The 18190-nt window shown below is 35.1% G+C and overlaps 1 protein-coding gene across 4 annotated transcripts; it reads right to left on the bottom strand.

The window, feature by feature from the left end:
• Positions 1-4138: 4138 nt before the first annotated feature.
• LOC132643550 (uncharacterized) lies at positions 4139-13364 on the bottom strand. Of its 4 annotated transcripts, none has more exons than XM_060360001.1 (3): positions 13216-13364; positions 4881-5067; positions 4139-4682 (listed from the first exon to the last, which is right to left on the bottom strand). In XM_060360001.1, the coding sequence occupies exons 2-3, from the start codon at positions 5049-5051 to the stop codon at positions 4611-4613; spliced, it is 243 nt and encodes an 80-aa protein (XP_060215984.1). In that variant the 5' UTR covers positions 5052-5067; positions 13216-13364; the 3' UTR covers positions 4139-4610. The 4 variants fall into 4 exon arrangements, with proteins under 4 accessions (XP_060215984.1, XP_060215985.1, XP_060215986.1 ...); XM_060360002.1 differs by having other exon boundaries at positions 4881-5063; positions 13216-13356; XM_060360003.1 differs by lacking the exon at positions 13216-13364 and adding an exon at positions 10979-11131.
• Between the last annotated feature and the right edge of the window lie 4826 nt (positions 13365-18190).

Genomic DNA, 18190 nt, shown 5'->3' with positions numbered 1-18190 from the left:
TGATGCTAGCATTTTAATGAACAATTGCTATGTTTCTTTGCTGATTTATATTCATGTCATATTTGCGACTAATTCACAACGCCAAACACAAGCCAACGAATTCACAAAATCTAATAACCAAAACATTACTACAAACATAGAAGAAAATCTTTGTAGGAACATTACAAACAGTAACTAGGAAACAATTAGACTACCCAAAGATAATTTTTGCAAGTAAAAAACACAGAACAACAACGAAAAGCCTGTTGAATTTGGCTTTTGCACAGTCCCTCTCTTCCTTAATTTCCTTCAATTTTTGTTTCAATGAATCATACTTGCCTCCAAGTTCCTTCATTTTATATTTCAATGTATCCCTCTCTTCTTCAACCTCTTTAAGCTTCTCCTTCAAAAGCTCAACCTCTGAGATGGATCAATCCATTTAAAATAGCCACATCCACCCTTATCCTACATAAAAGTAAAAGAAAATTATGAACACAACAAATCCGAAAAAATGGCCGAAAATGAAATTTCCAAAAATCAAAATTTTAAAATAGGAACTCACTTTTGGCATCTTGCAACCAAAGAATCTACGACCTGGGTTGTTAACTGTTCTCGAAGTTCTTACATTACAAGAATTACCACAATTACAAATAACATTTTCATCGATAATCCCTGAATTTTGTGACATTGCTATGAAGAAGAGAGAACCAAGACAGAAATAAGAGACAATACAACTAGCAACAACTATAAATCAAGAGACAAGGACGAAAAAAATTGAACTGAAACAAGAGAGAGAAACGGGGGAGAAAGGAGGAGAAAGGGGAGAGAGAAACGGCTGAGAAAGGAGGAGAAAGGAGAGATTTTGGAATTTTTGGAATTGAGGTTTTAAATTTGGGGTTATTAAAAAAAAGGGTACGTTGGAGTTGCCATATAAGAAACAACACAACCCTTCACGCGCCCATTTTGCGTGCAGCACACACGAGTTGCCATGTAGGCAAAAGGTGCTTATGTGGTATAAATTCAGGGTAGTTTAGGTAGTCAATAGGTACAACCCCCGGTTTAGGAAGCCATGAGGAAAATGTAGTAAAGTTTAGGAGGCTATCTATGACTTTTGCCTAAAAAATATTTGCAATATAATGTCTGCATTCACCATTACATTACATCTATATTATACAATTAAAAGATTAAATGCAATTACAACTATCTTTTAAAGATTATTTTCACAAACAAGAGCAGCATTTTCCTTTTCAAAAGATTTGTTTTACTAATGATAATATCATTTTTATTTTTCAATTTGTTGATGAATTGGATAGTTTTTTCTAAATATTTTTCGTCTTCTCAATCCCAATATCTACACGATAATGCAAGTAACAACTGCTGCACAAAACATAAATATAAAAAATATTCATTAAAGATCTATCACAAAAAAAAAAAAAAAAATCACAAGTCTAATGTAAGTCATTACAAATCACAAAAAAAATCACATCATTACAGATCTACTAAATTTTTGTTATGCGTAGAATCGCGAAATGGCCAGACCACATTGAATTTTATGTAAGATCGTATAAATGCTTAAAATGTAATATTCTCTCTATTATTTTTATCAAAGTTTCAGCACTTCGGAAGACGTTTTTTCAGGTATCATAAGTCTAATGTAAGTTATCTTTTTTTCCTAGTGATTTTTTTATGGCAAATTTGTAATGATTTTTTTTTTATGTTTATGTTTTGTGCAGCAGTTGTTGCATGCATTATCGTGTAGATACTGGGAGTGAAAAGACGAAAAATATCCAGGTCATCAACAAATTGAAAAATTAAAAGGATATCATCATTAGTAAAACAAATCTTTTGAAAAGGGAAAATGGTGCTCTTGTTTGTGAAAACAATCTTTAAAAGATGGTTGTAGTTACATTTAATCTTTTGGTTGTATAAATTAGATGTAATGTAATGGTGGATGCATGGATTGTAATTGCAAATGTTTTTTATGTTTTGGAATGCAATGATATTTTGTGCCATATTTTTGTTTTTTGCCATAATATTTAGGAATTTCAGGGCATCAAATATGCCCCTATACTATGCGAAACTGCACAAATCTGCCCTCCAATATTTTTATCGGGTTTCCGTTAAATCAAAGGCATGAGTAACCCAAAAAGTAATGTTAAGGGCATATGTGAGACCACCTTTTAACGACAGGCATATCCATGCAATTTCGTATAGTAGAAGGGCAGATCCGAACCTTTTCCGTATTTGAAAAGCTAAAAGCTTATTCGGAAATGAAAACATCTGTTACGGTTGCAACCAACACTCAAAGCTAGTTAAATTTGAATTAAGCCCATATAACTTGAGAATATAGGGGATAGCCGGTGACTTCCTAAGTGTTATAATTTTCTAATTAAGACATAGGGACGATGCAGTTTCTAAAGACGCTCATTTTCAGTTTCAGACGTCCCATATTGTAAAGTAGAAATTTACGAAGATAATCGCATGAAAGCATAATGCTAGATATAGTCAAGTCTTTTGAGTTAGCTGATTAACTATTTTGTTCACAGCTTCTCGTAAAAATCTTGGAAGCAGTGTAACATATCTCTTTTTAATTGAAGACAAGAATAATATTCGAATAAATTAGAACTTATATTAACATCTTGTCAAAAACACTCCTTTTCGCAGATTGTACCCAAGAAAATGATCTCACATGGTTCCTCATTTCTAATGATCTATTAGTTCCATGAGACCACTCAAGAATTAAAAGTAGATGTTATAATTAATGAAATATAATTTATTTTAATAATAATTAAATTTCAAATAAGTATATTTTCAATATCTAAAGGCAAAACTTTCATTTCATTCCTTTAATATTTTAACTTCTGTTTTGATGAAATTATTTACTTCAAATCATATGTGGAGCCAAATTTGAAGTTTATGAATTCTGAATCCTAATTTTTGAAGTTATTTAGTTTTAAATTAATAATTTATACATATTTAATGAGCTTTTTAGACAATTATAGAATTTGGACCAACGCGCTACTGCATTCGACCAAACCTGTAGCCGACACTCTAACTCCGCCCTGCTTCAAACTTATTTTGTGTTTAAAAGATTAATCATAATTAACCAAACAAGAGATTTTAAAGATAACCCGATCTTGACTGATAACACTGCCATCATTTTCAACACTATATGGCATACAACAACAACATACCCGGTAAAATCTCACCAAGTGGGGTCTGGCAACACCATATGACATCATTTACTAATTTTTAAGACTATCTGAAAATTATTTTAGTAAAAATATTTTAAACACATATGAGCTCATTAAAGTATAATATAAAGTAAAAGAAATAAGTAAAAGAATTCTCATTAATTCTCAAATTTCACCTACATGTAAAAATCTATAATAAGCAACAAATGAAAAAGGGAAAAACGAGAGAGCAACAATAAGCAAGCACCGGATAGGAAGCCAAAAAAAAAAAAAAACAGAAAAAATACGGTAAGAGGTTTGATAGCTTTTGAAAAGTTGACCTAAGTACAAAAATAAATTTGACTTTAAAAATTAATATTAGGACCTAAAAGTAATTAATTAAAAAGTTTGACATTTTATTAGAAACTTTTGTAAGAACTGCAAAAGCCCCTTATAAGACCTAGAAATAATTAATTGAAAAGTTTGACATTTTATTAGATACTTTGTGAGGAATATAAAAGCCGCTCAATTGTCTCTTATATATAGTAAGATGTATGATAGGAAAACATCAGTATGACTATACAACGCTAAGAGTCCTCGACGAGCTGCAAAATCTTTTCAGAAGCGATGCGAGTTAGAACTCGTTTATGCCTCGAAGCCTTAGCACTCTATGAAAATCAGCTCAATATGTTTTTCACTCAAGAAGGGAGCTTTGGTGCAACGCCAAAAATTATCGCTGTGTGACCAAAAAGGTTATAGCTTCAAACTTGAAAACGACCTCTTACAGAAGAGTAAAGTAACATTGTGCATAATCAATGCAGTGCGGTTCAGCCTTTCCCTGGGACCCACAACAAGAAGCTCCGAGCTTTTTCCCCTCACAAAATTTCTTTCATGCCTGGTCCAACCAGTAAATTAAAACATCCCACAAGCCTTAATCATCACACAATTTCGAGCTGCACCCACCACACATGTTTTACAAATACAACAAGATCAAAACAATAGCTACATATCTTCTCAATCAAACAAGTTCTTTTCTACGAACACATGTTTTTGCCCTTTTTAAAAAGCAAACAGAAACATAAGCTATCGACTTATAGAGCTGTTAACGAACACATGTTTTTGCCCTTTTAAAAGGCAAACAGAAACGTAAGCTATCGACTTATAGAGCTGCTAACGAACACATGTTTTTGCCCATTTAAAAGGCAAACAGAAAAGTAAGCTATCGACTTTATAGAGCTGCTATCGAAAACTCATCAAAACATGGCTCCCGAAATAGACAAAAATGTAGTGTTCCTGGACTCTTTTTCGACTCTGAATTATTCATCAAAAATTACAGACGATGTCAGGAAAATGATGTTCATCGAGAAACTGGAAAAAACATCTCAGTAACTAACTTCAAAATAGCCCAACTGTCAACTGTCACCATTTGCCAGTTTGAGTAATGCAGATGTAGTGAAATTACTTCTTTCCCCTGCTAAGCCTCTGAAGGTGATAATTGATGCTACCCCAAGGCTTTCTGTTTTTGCCACTCTGCAGAAATATTATGACCATTAGCATTAATGGGAAGGGAGAGTTAGTTGGACTTTATGGCATGCTAATCAAGAAAAGCCTCATTCTTTTGTTGTATATAACAATATAGAAAATATATAGAAGCTTTTGCTAAGAACCATACTAAATAAAAGGGAAGGCAAGATTCACTATACAACTAAAGAAAAGGTGTCCAATTACCTGAGCTTCCATGCAGGTACTGAGAAGTGACTTTTGCCTGCCACATTTCTCATCCTTGTTGTGATTTAAAGTTAAACAATTAAGAAATGTGACCATTTCCTTTGCGCAAGGTTTTTGGAGACTTCCAAAGTTCCTTGGGTTAATATATAAGGTGCCAGCTTTGCGGCCCATTCTTCCCCAGTTCTAACTAAACACAAAAACAACGGTGTCAGACATGGCAGCTTTGGAGGAAAATATATCAGCAGTTATATCAATACCAGAAAACTCATATTATAACATTACAATGTCCATGGTTTGAGACAAAAGAAGGATGAACCAACATTCTTGATGGAACAGGGAAGAAGCATTTCAATATTGTTTTGCCATCTATATAATTCTCAACTATAAAAGCACCGTATCCCAGTGGCAAGCAAATAGACAAAATAAAAGGAGATACGACGGTTATAGCTATCACAGTACATGCATACTAGACAGAGCAACTAAAAATTACTAATAGAATACAAGGTAAGGTTGCACCACCAGCTGCTCTCTCAGCCTAGTCTTCACACTCATGGTAACACATTGAAATAATAATCTCTTTTCTATAAGAAGCATATTCAAACTTCAAGCTGACAGCAATTTGAGGGGTGAAACTTAAAAGTTGATTGTTTCTAGAAATAGGCACATAGATACTTAAGTACCATGATTTCCTACTTTGCAAAGTTGGAAGTAAAGCCTTACTCAAGTACTTTCCGCGACAGTCTAATCAAACAAAGAGATTTGGAAGAAAAGCAACATTTTGCTTTCATTTGACACAGATTTGAAAAATTATGCTTTGACCCTCGGTAACCTGATAGGTTCAGCAATTAGCTGCTACTATAGAACTTTGGGACCACAACCAATGCAACAACTCTCCCTCTTTCCCATGGATGCTTGACCTACCTATAGTTTCTATTGTTTAGCGTAATTCTAATGAGGGTAAGTATGATTTAGTGGATCTATGCTTCACCGCAGGTTTTTAACCAACGAACAGAAAGGTATCCAATGAACAGAATGTTGAGGGAGGGTGACTGTTACTTTTCCAGGGGATAGATTAGTTTGACAAGAGTGATATTAGATTGGTCAGCTGCTTCTCATGAATTGTTCACAGTAAAATAATGCTTATTCTCAGAAGTAAATAAATTTCATGGTTTGATTACAATACAACTCTCAAAGCTATAATAAGGCTTTTCTCACGGAAAAAGATATTGGGAGCCCATACTCTTTCTCCCCAGTTGGTCATGAAAGATTTTAGTGCCTAAAGTTTTAAATCCAAAAATTTGTCTCAAAAGCTCAACTCGCTGCCTTTTGATTACAATACAACTCTCAAAGCTATAATAAGGCTTTTCTCACGGAAAAAGCTATTGGGAGCCCATACTCTTTCTCCCCAGTTGGTCATGAAAGATTTTAGTGCCTAAAGTTTTAAATCCAAAAATTTGTCTCAAAAGCTCAACTCGCTGCCTTTTGATCAAAAGAGACTTTGAACTCTCTGAGCATGAGTGATTTTTATACATTAAACACATCCAATGACGATAAATTCTTTTTTGATCCACGACAGCATGTAAACTAATAGTCAACAACTCAAAAGTCTAAGATTATGTTTACGCCAAAGAGTAATCAAAATAAGAGGCCTCTCATGTCCTTCAGAGTAATCAAAATAAGAGGCCTCTCATGTCCTTCATTTGCTTAGGGGTGAAACCAACTGTCTCCAGAATTATATATCATCAAAGAAGGAAAGGAAATAGACCTGGTGAACATTTAACCAACTAACTAGATCCAAGGTAAGAACTAAAATCAACAACGTCAACCTATTAAAGTAGACTTAGAAATAATAGGTAATCTACCTATTCCTATAAAGTAAGCTAGAACAGGTGACAATGGACCAGAATAAGAAAATCAAAAACCTCCTCCAACATTCATGAGTAAATTAAGACTAGCATAGTATTTGGATATTTTTTCCTGCTGGGATCCTAGGCAATCGACAATTACCTAACCGGTGCTTCTACGTTACATTTGTGAAAGAGTTGGATTGGGCTGACAATTCCGAAAAGGTTCAAATAACTTAAGGGAAAGATGAATCCTTTGACTCCATGTTTGAATTGTGTGGGTCTATAGAAATTACAGCATCAACAGAAGAAGGATGATACAGCTAAAAGCTAAAGATTTGTGAGTGCAACACCTATGTTTCCCCTGTTCCTATTTAGGAAAATCACATCCCTCAAGTACAACTGAGACCACACATCATAATCAACGAACTACATTTACCCATTTGAGGTACTAGTTTAAAGTTTTCCGGTGCAAACCTTTGTTAAGAATCTACAACCATGTACCAAATATTTTTTGATCCCTAACCTTGTCAACCCAATTTTTTTTTCCTCCATCAGCAAATAACAAGGAAAGCTTGATTTATGGTTTTACCATTAGAATTGACTTCAAGTACCAGGAGAAACCATCACTCTGAGAAATCACTTTTTCTCGCTCACAACTGATACAAATTTCAACAAATTACAGAATTGATTTCAATGGAAACCTCCATGGTTTCCTTACAAAACATCCATGTGGAACTAAAGGTTTTCATAGCCGAGAAATCACTATGTGTTGCAAGTTGTAAAATGGATAGACAAAAGAAGCAGGATATCCAATGTGTAGTATTAGCATGTTGGCACCCAAGGATATGGCCTAACAGTCAATGAAGCGGATGAAAACCATGGAGGATCAGGATTCATATCCAACAAGAACAAAAAAAGCTAGGTATTTTTCCCATCTGCCTAAGTCTTCATTGATAGCGACTCAGTACATGTGCTGGTCGGAGGTAACATTGAAAAGTCAAAGTGTGGACAAGCTTGCCCAGTCACTACCATTATTAAAACAAAACAAAACAAAAAATAGTAGCAGCATGTCTACTAGAGCAACAACCTAAAGCATTTTTTATAGTTTTCACAACTGGCATACAGACTAATGATTCAGCTGAAGTTATCCCACTTCCACTTCTTCTTCTTCCATATATATCTTATAATCAGTTCACTAAATTATTTCTGGAGAAACTTTTCAGTTCAGAAACTAGTTATATAATCAAACAAGATCTAATACTAATGTAGTATAGAGTGCAGCCTTCAAGAACTAAAGGGCATCTAGGAGGCATGATAATGTGACGGGTCATCACATTTCACTCAAGTACTTTCTGTGACAGTTTAATCAAACAAAGAAAATTGGAAGAAAGGCAACATATGCTTTCATTTGACAACAGATTTGGTAATATGCTTTGAACCTTGGTAATCTGATAGCCTCTGCAATTAGCTACTACTAAAGAACTTTAGGACCATGACCAATGCAACTACTCTCCCTATCCCATGGATGCTTGACCTACCTATAGTTTCGATTGTTTAGTGCAATTCTAATGAGGGTAAGTATGCTTTAGTGGATCTATGCTTCACCGCATCTCCACATGTTGAGGAAGGGTAACTGTTGCTTTCTGGGGGGTAGAGATTTCCAAGTCAATTTAGTCTGACAAAAGTGCTATAGACTGGTCAGTTGTTTCTCATGGATAGAGATTTCCAAGTCAATTTAGTTTGACAAGAGTGATATATACTGGTCAGTTGCTTCTCATGGATAGTTCTTTTTTTTTTCTTTTCTTTTTTTTTTTCGAATGGTAACAATTAATCTATATATCCACAGGTATAACTACATCCAAATGTGTAGTCCCCCTTCAAAAGGATTACAGCTTACATTGCCTTCCTATTTCCACTAAATTACAACCAGTCAATAGCTGTTAAAAGATCTGCTGTTTGATCTAACATTTCCTGTTTACACCAAAAATAGTAAATAGCTAAACAATTCATCTTCATTTTCTGCATGCTGCTCTGCTTATCTTCAAAACATCTCTGATTTCTCTCCTTCCAAACTGTCCACCATATGATTTCTCTCTGATTTCTCTCATGGATAGTTCACAGCAAAATTATGCTTATTCTTGGAAATAAATTTCACGCGTTGATTACAATATAACCCTCAAGGCAATAATAAGAGCTTTTCTCATGGTAAAAGGTACTGGGTGCCCATACTCTCTCTCCCAAGTTGGTCATGAAAGATTTTACTCTCTAAGTTTCAAATCCAAAAGATTTGTTTCAAAAGCTCAACTCGCTGCTTTTTGATCAAAAGAGACTTTGAACTCTTCGAGCCTGAGTGATTTTTATACATGTCAGAATATCTCAACATCCAATGACGATAAATTCTCTTTCAATCCATGACAGCATGTAAACTAATAGTCAGCAACTCACATGTCTAAGATTATGTTTAGGGCAAAGAGTAATCAAACTAAGAGGCCCCCATCTCCTCCACTTGCTTAGGGGTGAAACCAACTTTGCTTCCAGAACAACATATAATCAAAGAAGGAAAACACGTAAACTTGTCGAACATTTACCCAACTAATTAGATCCAAGGTAAGAAGTAAATCAACTATGTCAACCTATTAAAGTACATTGGCAAATAAAAGGTAACCTCCCTATTCCAATCAAGTAAGGTAGAACAGGTGACAACTGACCAGAATAAGAAAACCAAGAACCTCCACATACATTTGCAAGTAAAGTAAGGCACACTACCATAGTATTTCAATATTTTTTCCTGCTGGGATTCCGTGCAATCAACACTCAACCACAACAATAACTACCTAACCGTTGCTCCCAACATTACATTTGTGAAAGAGAGTTGGATTGAGTTGACAATTCAGATAAGGGAAAGTTGAATCTTCGACTCCATGTTTGAATTCTGCAAGTCTCTAAGAATTACAACATCAAGAGAAGATGGATGATACAGCTAAAAGCTAAAGAACTGTGAGTGCAACATCCAGGTTTCCCCTATTGCTGTGATCTTATGTTTAACTTATTGCCTATTTACAGAACTCACATCCCTCAAAGTTCCTCAAACAACTCAGAAACCGCACATCATAATGAAAGAACTACATTTACCCATTTGAAGTACTATTTGAAACTTCGCAGTGAAAACCTTTGGTAAGATTTAAGAATCTACAACCAGTTATCAGGTACTTTTTTTGACCCCTAATCCTGTCATCCCCAAATTTGTCCCCCATCAAAGAAATGACAAGGAAAGCTTGATTTATCGTTTTACCATTAGAGTTGGCTTTATGTATCACTTATCAAAAAGAAATTGGCTTCAAGTATCAGGAGAATCCACCATTTTGAGAAAGCACTATGTGTTGCAAGTTGTAACATGGGTCGACAAAAGAGGCAGGATATTCAATTTGTAGTATTCAAAAGAGGCAGGATATTCAATTTGTAGTATTAGCATGTTCGCACCCAAAGATGCGACCTAATAGTCAATGAAGCGGGTAAAAACCATGGAGACCAAGATTCAAATCCAACAGTGAGAAAAAACACTACTTATATTTCCGATCTGCATAACTCTTCACCGACAGAGTTATCCAGTATATATGCTGGTTGGAGGTAACAAATACCTAATCGAATAGTCAAAGTCCAGGCAAGCATGCCATTACACCACCCGTTATTAAAACGAAAAATAAGTAGCAACATGTCCAATAGAGCAACAACCTAAATCATTTTCGATAGTTCTTACGACTAGCCTACAAACTAATGATTCAGCTGAAGTTATAATTTATATTTTATAACCAGTTCACTACATTATTTCTGGGCACATTTTTCGTATCAGAAACTAGTTAAAAAAAAAAAAAAAAAAAAATTAGACTCCTAGATGTAGTACATAGTGCACTCTTCAAGATCTAATAATTGCTACTTACAAAAGAATATAATAATATTTCTAGTAAGAAGTTACTTTATATTAGAGAAACTAATTATAAAATTCTCAAATTTTAATATTAAGTAGGAATGTGACTAAATTTATGAATATTTCCTAAGTGATTCAAGACACATAATACAAAGATAAAGTTGCCATTTTGTTGTGTGGCCCTGATCGCTATTTCATTTGAAGAGCAGTTTTCGAGAAGTGATCTGAATTCTGAAATACTCAAACTCATACTATACAAATGGAAAGAAAAATAAACAAAAGATCAATATAAAATATAAAAATAACAAATTAGAGAGTTTTCTTACAAGTGGAATTCGCCGGAGAAAGAGATACGGAAATGGAAAGCCTAGAAACTTCGCCGTCAATTTGACCAAAGAAGAATTAACTAGCGTAACACATTGGGCCCAAATCTAATTGACTTGGGTCATTTGCACTTTTGGCCCTAGTTTGTGCAACCGGGTCATTTGCACTTTTGTCCATATGTTGTGCTGGTCTTTAATTGCTGCCCTTCAAAATCGAACTTATGCCTACTGGGGCATAAGCTACGCATCATAATATCTACAAGTTATGCCAGCACTCTTAAAGAATTTATGCCCCTATAGCCGACCCCAACTTATTTGAGACTAAGGCGTAGTTGTAGTTGTTGTTGTAGTATAGTTTCTATTGTTTAGCAGATTTCTGATGTGGTTAATTATGCTTTAGTGGATGTATCCCTTAGTCGCAATGCTTCCCACCAATTAACAGAAAGGTATCCAATATCTCCGAACGCTGAGGGAGGATGAATGTTGCTTTCAAGGGCATAGAGATTCCCAAGTCAATTTAGTTTAGCAAGTGTTATATAGACTGGTCAGTTGCTTCCCATGGACTGTTCACATTAAATTTATACTTACTAACCGAAGTAAACTTCATACTTTGGTTACAACATAACCTTCAAGTCGATAATTAAGAGCTTTTCTCATGGAAAAAGATATAGGAAGCCCCTATTCTTTCTCCCGAGTCGGTGATGAAAGAGTTTAGTGCCTTAAGTATCAAATCCAAAAATTTGTTTCCTTAGCTCAACTCACTGCCTTTTGATCAAAAGAGACTTTGAACTCTCCAAGCATGAGTGATTTTTACACATTAAACGCATCCAATGACGATAAATTCTTTTTGATGTAAACTAAGAGTCAACAACTCAGAAGTTTAAGATTATATTTAGGGCAAAGAGTAATCAAAATAAGAGGCCTCTCATGTCCTCCATTTGCATAAGGGTGAAACCAACTCTATAGCTAATCAAAGAAGTAAAAGAAATAGAACTATTGAACATTTAACCAACTAACTAGATCCAAAGTAAGAAGTAAAATCAACAATTTGTTTGAAACTGGTAATGTTGAGAAGTAAAATCAACAATGTCAACCTATTAAAGTAGATTGGGAAATAATTGTTAATCTCCCTATTCCTGTCAAGTAAGGTAGAACAGGTGACAACTGACCAGAATAAGAAAATCAAGAACCTCCTCCTACATTAGCGAGTAAAGTAAGGCAGACTAACATAATATTTCAATAAAAAAAAAATCCTGGAGATAATAGGCAATCAACAAGGAACCACAACATAACTACCTAACCGGTACTCGCAACGGTACTTTCGTGAAAGAGAGTTGGACAGAGTTGACAATTCAGAAAAAGGTTCAAATAACTTGAGCGAAAGTTGAATCTTTTGACTCCATGTCTGAATAGTGAGTCTCTAAAAATTACACCATCAAAAGAAGATGAATGATACAGCTAAAAGCTAAAGAACTGTGAGAGCAACAACCAGGTTTCCCCTATTCCTGTCTTCTTATGTTTAACTTATTGCGTATTTACAGAACTCACATCCCTTGAGATTCCTCAAACAAGTCAGAAACCGCATATCATAATGAAGGAACTACATTTACCCATTTGAAGTACTAATTTGAAGCTTCGCAGTGCAAACATTTGTTACGTATCAGGAGAATCCACCATTTTGAGAAAGCACTACGTGTTGCAAGTTGTAACATGGGTAGACAAAAGAAGCAGGATATTCAATGTGTAGTATTAGCATGTAAATACTGGACACCCAAAAATGCGACCTAACAATCAATGAAGCGGGTAAAAACCATGGATATATTTCCGATCTGCGTAACTCTTCGCCGACAGAGTTACCCGGTATATATGCTGGCCAATTGAATGGTCAAAGTGCAAGCAAGCTTGGCCAGACACCATGGTTATTAAAACAAAAAATAAGTCGCAGCAGCATGTCCAGTACAACCTTAAGCATTTTTGATAGTTTTCACAACTTGCATACAAACTAATGATTCAGCTAAAGTAGTCACATATATATATATATATATATATATATATATATATATCTTATATAACCAGTTCACTACATCACTTCCTGAGAAATTTTTCATTTAAGAAACTGGTTATAAAATCAAACAAGATCTAATAGACTCCTAGCTGTAGTACATAGTGCACTATTCAAGAACTAATAATTGCTACTTATAAACGAATTGAATAATCTTTCTCGGAAAAAGGTTACTTACAAGTGGAATTCGCCGGAGAAATGGAGAGCCTAGAAACTTCGCCCTTGAGGGAAGAATGCGTCAATTTGACAAGCGAAAAACATATTGGGCCCAAATATATTTGTACAATTAGTCCATACAGTTGTTTTATTAATGGGTCATTTACACTTTTGGTCCAATTTTGTGCTGCTCCTTAATTTTTCCCTGCAAATGGGTTGGTATTTAATTTTTGAGCCTTCAAATTTGAACTTCCCCGAGGACGTTGGCATAACGTGTGGATATTATAATGTGTAATTTACGTCCCTGTAGCTATAAGTTCGATTTTGAAGGTCAAAAATTAAAAATCAGTCCATTTGAAGGACAAAAATTAAAGATCGGTCCATTTGAAGGACAAATCGTGCAATTACTTCGGTTCTAATCGAATCCACTAGATAATTTTAGCCGGGTCATTTGCACTTTTTCCCTATTTTTGTCTTTGTCTTTAATTTTTTCCCTTCAAAATCAAACTTATGCCTATAGGGGCAGAAGTTACGCTTCATAATATCCACAAGTTGTGTCAGCACTCTTAAAGAATTTTTGCTATATGCATAAATTCTATTTCGAAGGATAAAAATTAAAGACCGGCTCATTTCAAGGGAAAAGGCCAAACCGTGCAATTACTTCAAAACCCTAATGTGTTGGGCCGAAATCTATTTGACTTTGGGTTAACAATTAAGGTGAATGACATATATATATACATAAGAATGGATATATTTACAAAATATGACGATACTTTTCAGTTTACAAAATATACTAGGGGTGTCAAATGGGCGGGTTGGGCTGAAATTGACCCAATCAAAATGGGCTGAGGTAATAAATGGGTTGGGCTAACATTGACCCAAAAGTTACTTGGGCTGAATTGGGCTAAAAGTGGGCTGGGTCATGACCCGCCCAACTTGACCCAGTTTTTTTGAAGGGTCTATTTTCTAGAAAAATATTTTTCTTGAAAATTATTTTCGCGGATTTTTCGTGAAAAATATTTTTGAGGAAAACATTTTCCGCGGTAAATATTTTCGAGAAAAATATTTCCCATCATATTAAACATATTTTCGTGAAAATATTTCCCTTCATATTAAACATACCACAAACTTGTAAGATACATGATACAAGAAAAGTGTATACATAAAGTAAATCTCAAGCAATAAACCCAAATTTAAGTAAATCTTAAAAATGGGCTAGAATTGGGCTAGTATTGGGCTAAGATGGAGATCACTTTAAAATGGGCTATATTGGGTTGGGCTAAAATCAGCCCAATATGAAATTATCTTGAGCCCAACCCATAAAATTTTGGGCGGGTTGGGTGGGCCATCACCTTTTGGGCCAAATTTGACACCCCTAAAATATACCAATAGATTTCTTACAAAACATATATGAAAATTTTCGTTCAAGGCTTAAAATTTTCGCTCAAAATTTTGTGTATGAAAATATGTATATCCCACTCAAAGCTTAAAATTTTCGCTCAGAATTTTGTATATGAAAACTGTATGAAATATATATATCTCGCTCAACGCTTAAAATTTCGCTCAATTTTTTTGCGTATGAAAACTATAAGAAATATGTATATCTCGCTCAAGGCTTAGAATTCTCACATTTTTTGTGTATGGAAATTGTAGAAAAATGGTATGAAATATGTATATAGCTGTATAAAATTTGTAAAAAGGTTATGTTAGGTTTTTAGAAATTTAATGCATGTTTCTTCTTGTTAAATGTACAAACAAAGAATTAACACTAAAAAGCTAAATTTACGCCTCCCTTTCTCTGATTTGTTGAGCAGGTCTCTGATATGGTAGATCTACTTTATTGTGTGCAATGAAACAATAGCAGTGGGAAGAATTACTCTTTTAATTCATTGTACCCATGGTGGCCTAACAAGAACAACATAATAACCGATTGCAAATCAATTTCATTTAGTAATCCTCTAAGTTTGAAGCCTAATCTGCAGGGAGCCAACACTGTGCGGAGGTTCAAAAGACAACAAACACGCCATATCGAGTTCAGCTTCAGAAGACAACACCGCAATCCCGTTCTCACTCAACTCATGTAAATTGGTAGATCTAAGTGCCTCCGTTGACCACCGCACTTCCGCTGTCAACCTCCTCTGTCGTTTCCATGTTTCTGACACTACTTCCCGCTTCGTCGTCAACCTCCTCCACTCATGAAAAAGGGGAATATGGAGAGAGATGTTTCCGCCTCTATAAATTTTTTTCCCAGATCTGTTGTGTGAACAAAAAGGGAGGGAAGGGAGGCTTTTAATTGTTTCAGATTAGTTATGTTTTGTAAGTTTGTTTGTATGTTTTGTAAATAAGGAAAAGTATCCTTATGTTTTGTAATATAGAGTCTAAAATAGTATTATTAGGTCATTTTCCCAACAATTAATGGACAATTCGCAGAATTGCCCTTCTTTTGGGGTGGTCTTTAAATTTTGTCCCTCATATTTGTGGTCTTTAAATTTTGCCCTTCGGCTAAAATTCATGGGTTCCGGGTTCGAATCCCCACTCAGTCAAAAATTTTAAAAAAATTCACAAAGCAGAGTTTGAATTTCGCTATGCCCCCTCTGGCAGACTTTTAGTCATGTTTAACTAATGGACAATTCGCAGAATTGCCCTTCTTTTGGGGTGGTCTTTAAATTTTGTCCCTCATATTTGTGGTCTTTAAATTTTGCCCTTCGGCTAAAATCCATGAGTTCCGGGTTCGAATCCCCACTCAGTCAAAAATTTTTAAAAAAATCACAAAGCAGAGTTTGAATTTCGCTATGCCCCCTCTGGCAGACTTTTAGTCATGTTTAACTAAAAGTCTGCCGGAGGGGGCAGACTTTGCCTTGAGGCATATATATTTTTACTTTTCAAGATAAACTTTTAGTTATGCCTTAACTAAAAGTGTGCCCCATGATGTGGCGTGGTTTTACGCCACAATCGATGCTTTTTGACTCTAAGTTTTACTTGTTTTTAAGCAAGCCTATGTGATTTTACGTGGTTTTTAGTGTTTTTTAAGTAAAGGAACATATTCGGCACAATCACAGCTAAAGTGCAGAACCAAGTCGTAAAGTGATGTTTACGGTCCATATTCTACAATACGGGCCGTATTCCATGGTCGTGGTTAAGGATAACAGAACCAGAAAGTCAAGCTGAGAAGATGGTGGTTTACGAGCTAGGTTTACGGACCATATTTCAGTTTACAGTCCGTATTCCATCACGTATTTAACCAGTTGAGCATCTGGCAGAAAGTCGAAGTATCAGATGTTGAATTACGACCAAGCAGTTTACGGACCGTAAACCACTTTACGGTCCGTATTTTGGAAGGATAAGTTGCACACAGCTGAGAGAACGAGTTGGGCGTAACCATGTTTACGGTCCATAAAGTGATTTACGGACCGTATTTCATCATGACGGGACTGAAGTGCAAAATCTGTAACTTATGTATTTTCAAAACCTATAAATAGTCATTGTAGGGTTTTAATAGTCAGCATTCAATATATTTTTGTCTCTTGACTTAGAACAAAAACTTCTCTCTAGTTTTTGAAGATTCAAACATCAATTCAAGTATTACCAATTCTCTTTTTTAATTCCAAAGTAAGCATTTATGAATTCTTCAATTTCTTATTTCTTGTTCTTTGTCGTGAGTAGCTAAATTCCCTTACTAGGGTTGTGAACCCAATGATGGGTGTTTTGTGATTGGGTGTTGTGATTGATATACACATAATGGATTATTAGGGTTTGATTATTCTTCATTCTTCATTCATAATTAATGGTTGCAAACATTGATTAAAGCCATAAACCCTAATTTATTTAGAAAAATAATTAGGGTTGGTAAGAATAATTAACAAGAACTCAAAGCTTTAAACTTTGTTTAATAAATTCACTTAGGAATAAGAGGAGTTTACTTGGCATGATTAATAGTTCTTCATAATCACTTTCTTATATTTGGGAAAATCATAGAAAGATATAATCTTTATTTATTGGGAAATAGTAGAGATTCACATAGAGATTAAGTGCATTCATATAATGATCCATTACAAGTATATCAAGATCAATACCCATGATCATACACCCTATCTAACGGGGACACAACCTTAGTTTCTTTTACCATAAATAGTCACTAAAACAATAGTTTAGAAATTAGTCATAGACAAAACCCAACTTTTACCAACATTATCGGATTAAGATATTAGACCTAGAACTTAGCATTTACGACTTTAGTAACCTTTTCACACCATATTCCCTGTGGGATTCGACCCAACCTTGTTGGGTTACTATATTTGACAACGTCCGCGTTATACCAATAATAGGTGTAATTTGAGCGTATCACCCCATAAGACATAAATAAAAGTATGCCCCATAAGGCGGAACTTTTCCTTAAGGCATAACTAAAAGTTTGCCTCATAAGGCAAAGTCTGTGCCTTAAGAAAAAGTTCTTGCCTTATTAGGCATACTTTTGGTGATGCCTTAACTAAAAGTCTGCCCATAAGGCATAACTAAACTATGCTTTAAGGAAAAGTTCTGCCTTATGGGGCATAACTAAAAGTCTGCCTCATAAGGCATAAGTATGCCGGGTCCGACTGTCATGACCCAACCAGAGGGCCATGACGGGCACCCGGTGCTAACCGACTCAGGCACCTTTTATCGTACTTTCATATTCACATCTAGGTGAGCCACATGGCTACTCATAATTTACATACATCAATAGTGTTAATCTCGTTGGGCGATAACACATTTATGTCATCATCAATAACAATGCCCATATCCATATAAACAAGCCAACGAGGCTATCAAAATGATATACCAAATATGCGCCGACAAGGTTGCAAGACATCTAACCATACACAGCCGTCTACGAGCCTCTAAGAAGAGTAGATTATAACATATAGGCGGGACAGGACCCCGCCATGCCCATATGTATGTACACAAAAGAATAATACGCAAACGCTATAGCTCCGGATAAAATGGAGCTCCTCTATGTA

The sequence above is a fragment of the Lycium barbarum genome, chromosome 6 (genome assembly GCF_019175385.1).
Source record: "Lycium barbarum isolate Lr01 chromosome 6, ASM1917538v2, whole genome shotgun sequence".
Lineage (NCBI taxonomy): Eukaryota > Viridiplantae > Streptophyta > Magnoliopsida > Solanales > Solanaceae > Lycium > Lycium barbarum.
This window is presented reverse-complemented; position numbering and strand designations above follow the sequence as displayed.

Coding starts and splice junctions, on each gene's coding strand:
- LOC132643550 (XM_060360001.1), bottom strand. CDS start 5,051: ATGGGCCGCAAAGCTGGCACCTTATATATTAACCCAAGGAACTTTGGA. Junction 4,683..4,880: donor GTACCTGCATGGAAGCTCAG/GTAATTGGACAC, acceptor ATATTTCTGCAG/AGTGGCAAAAACAGAAAGCC.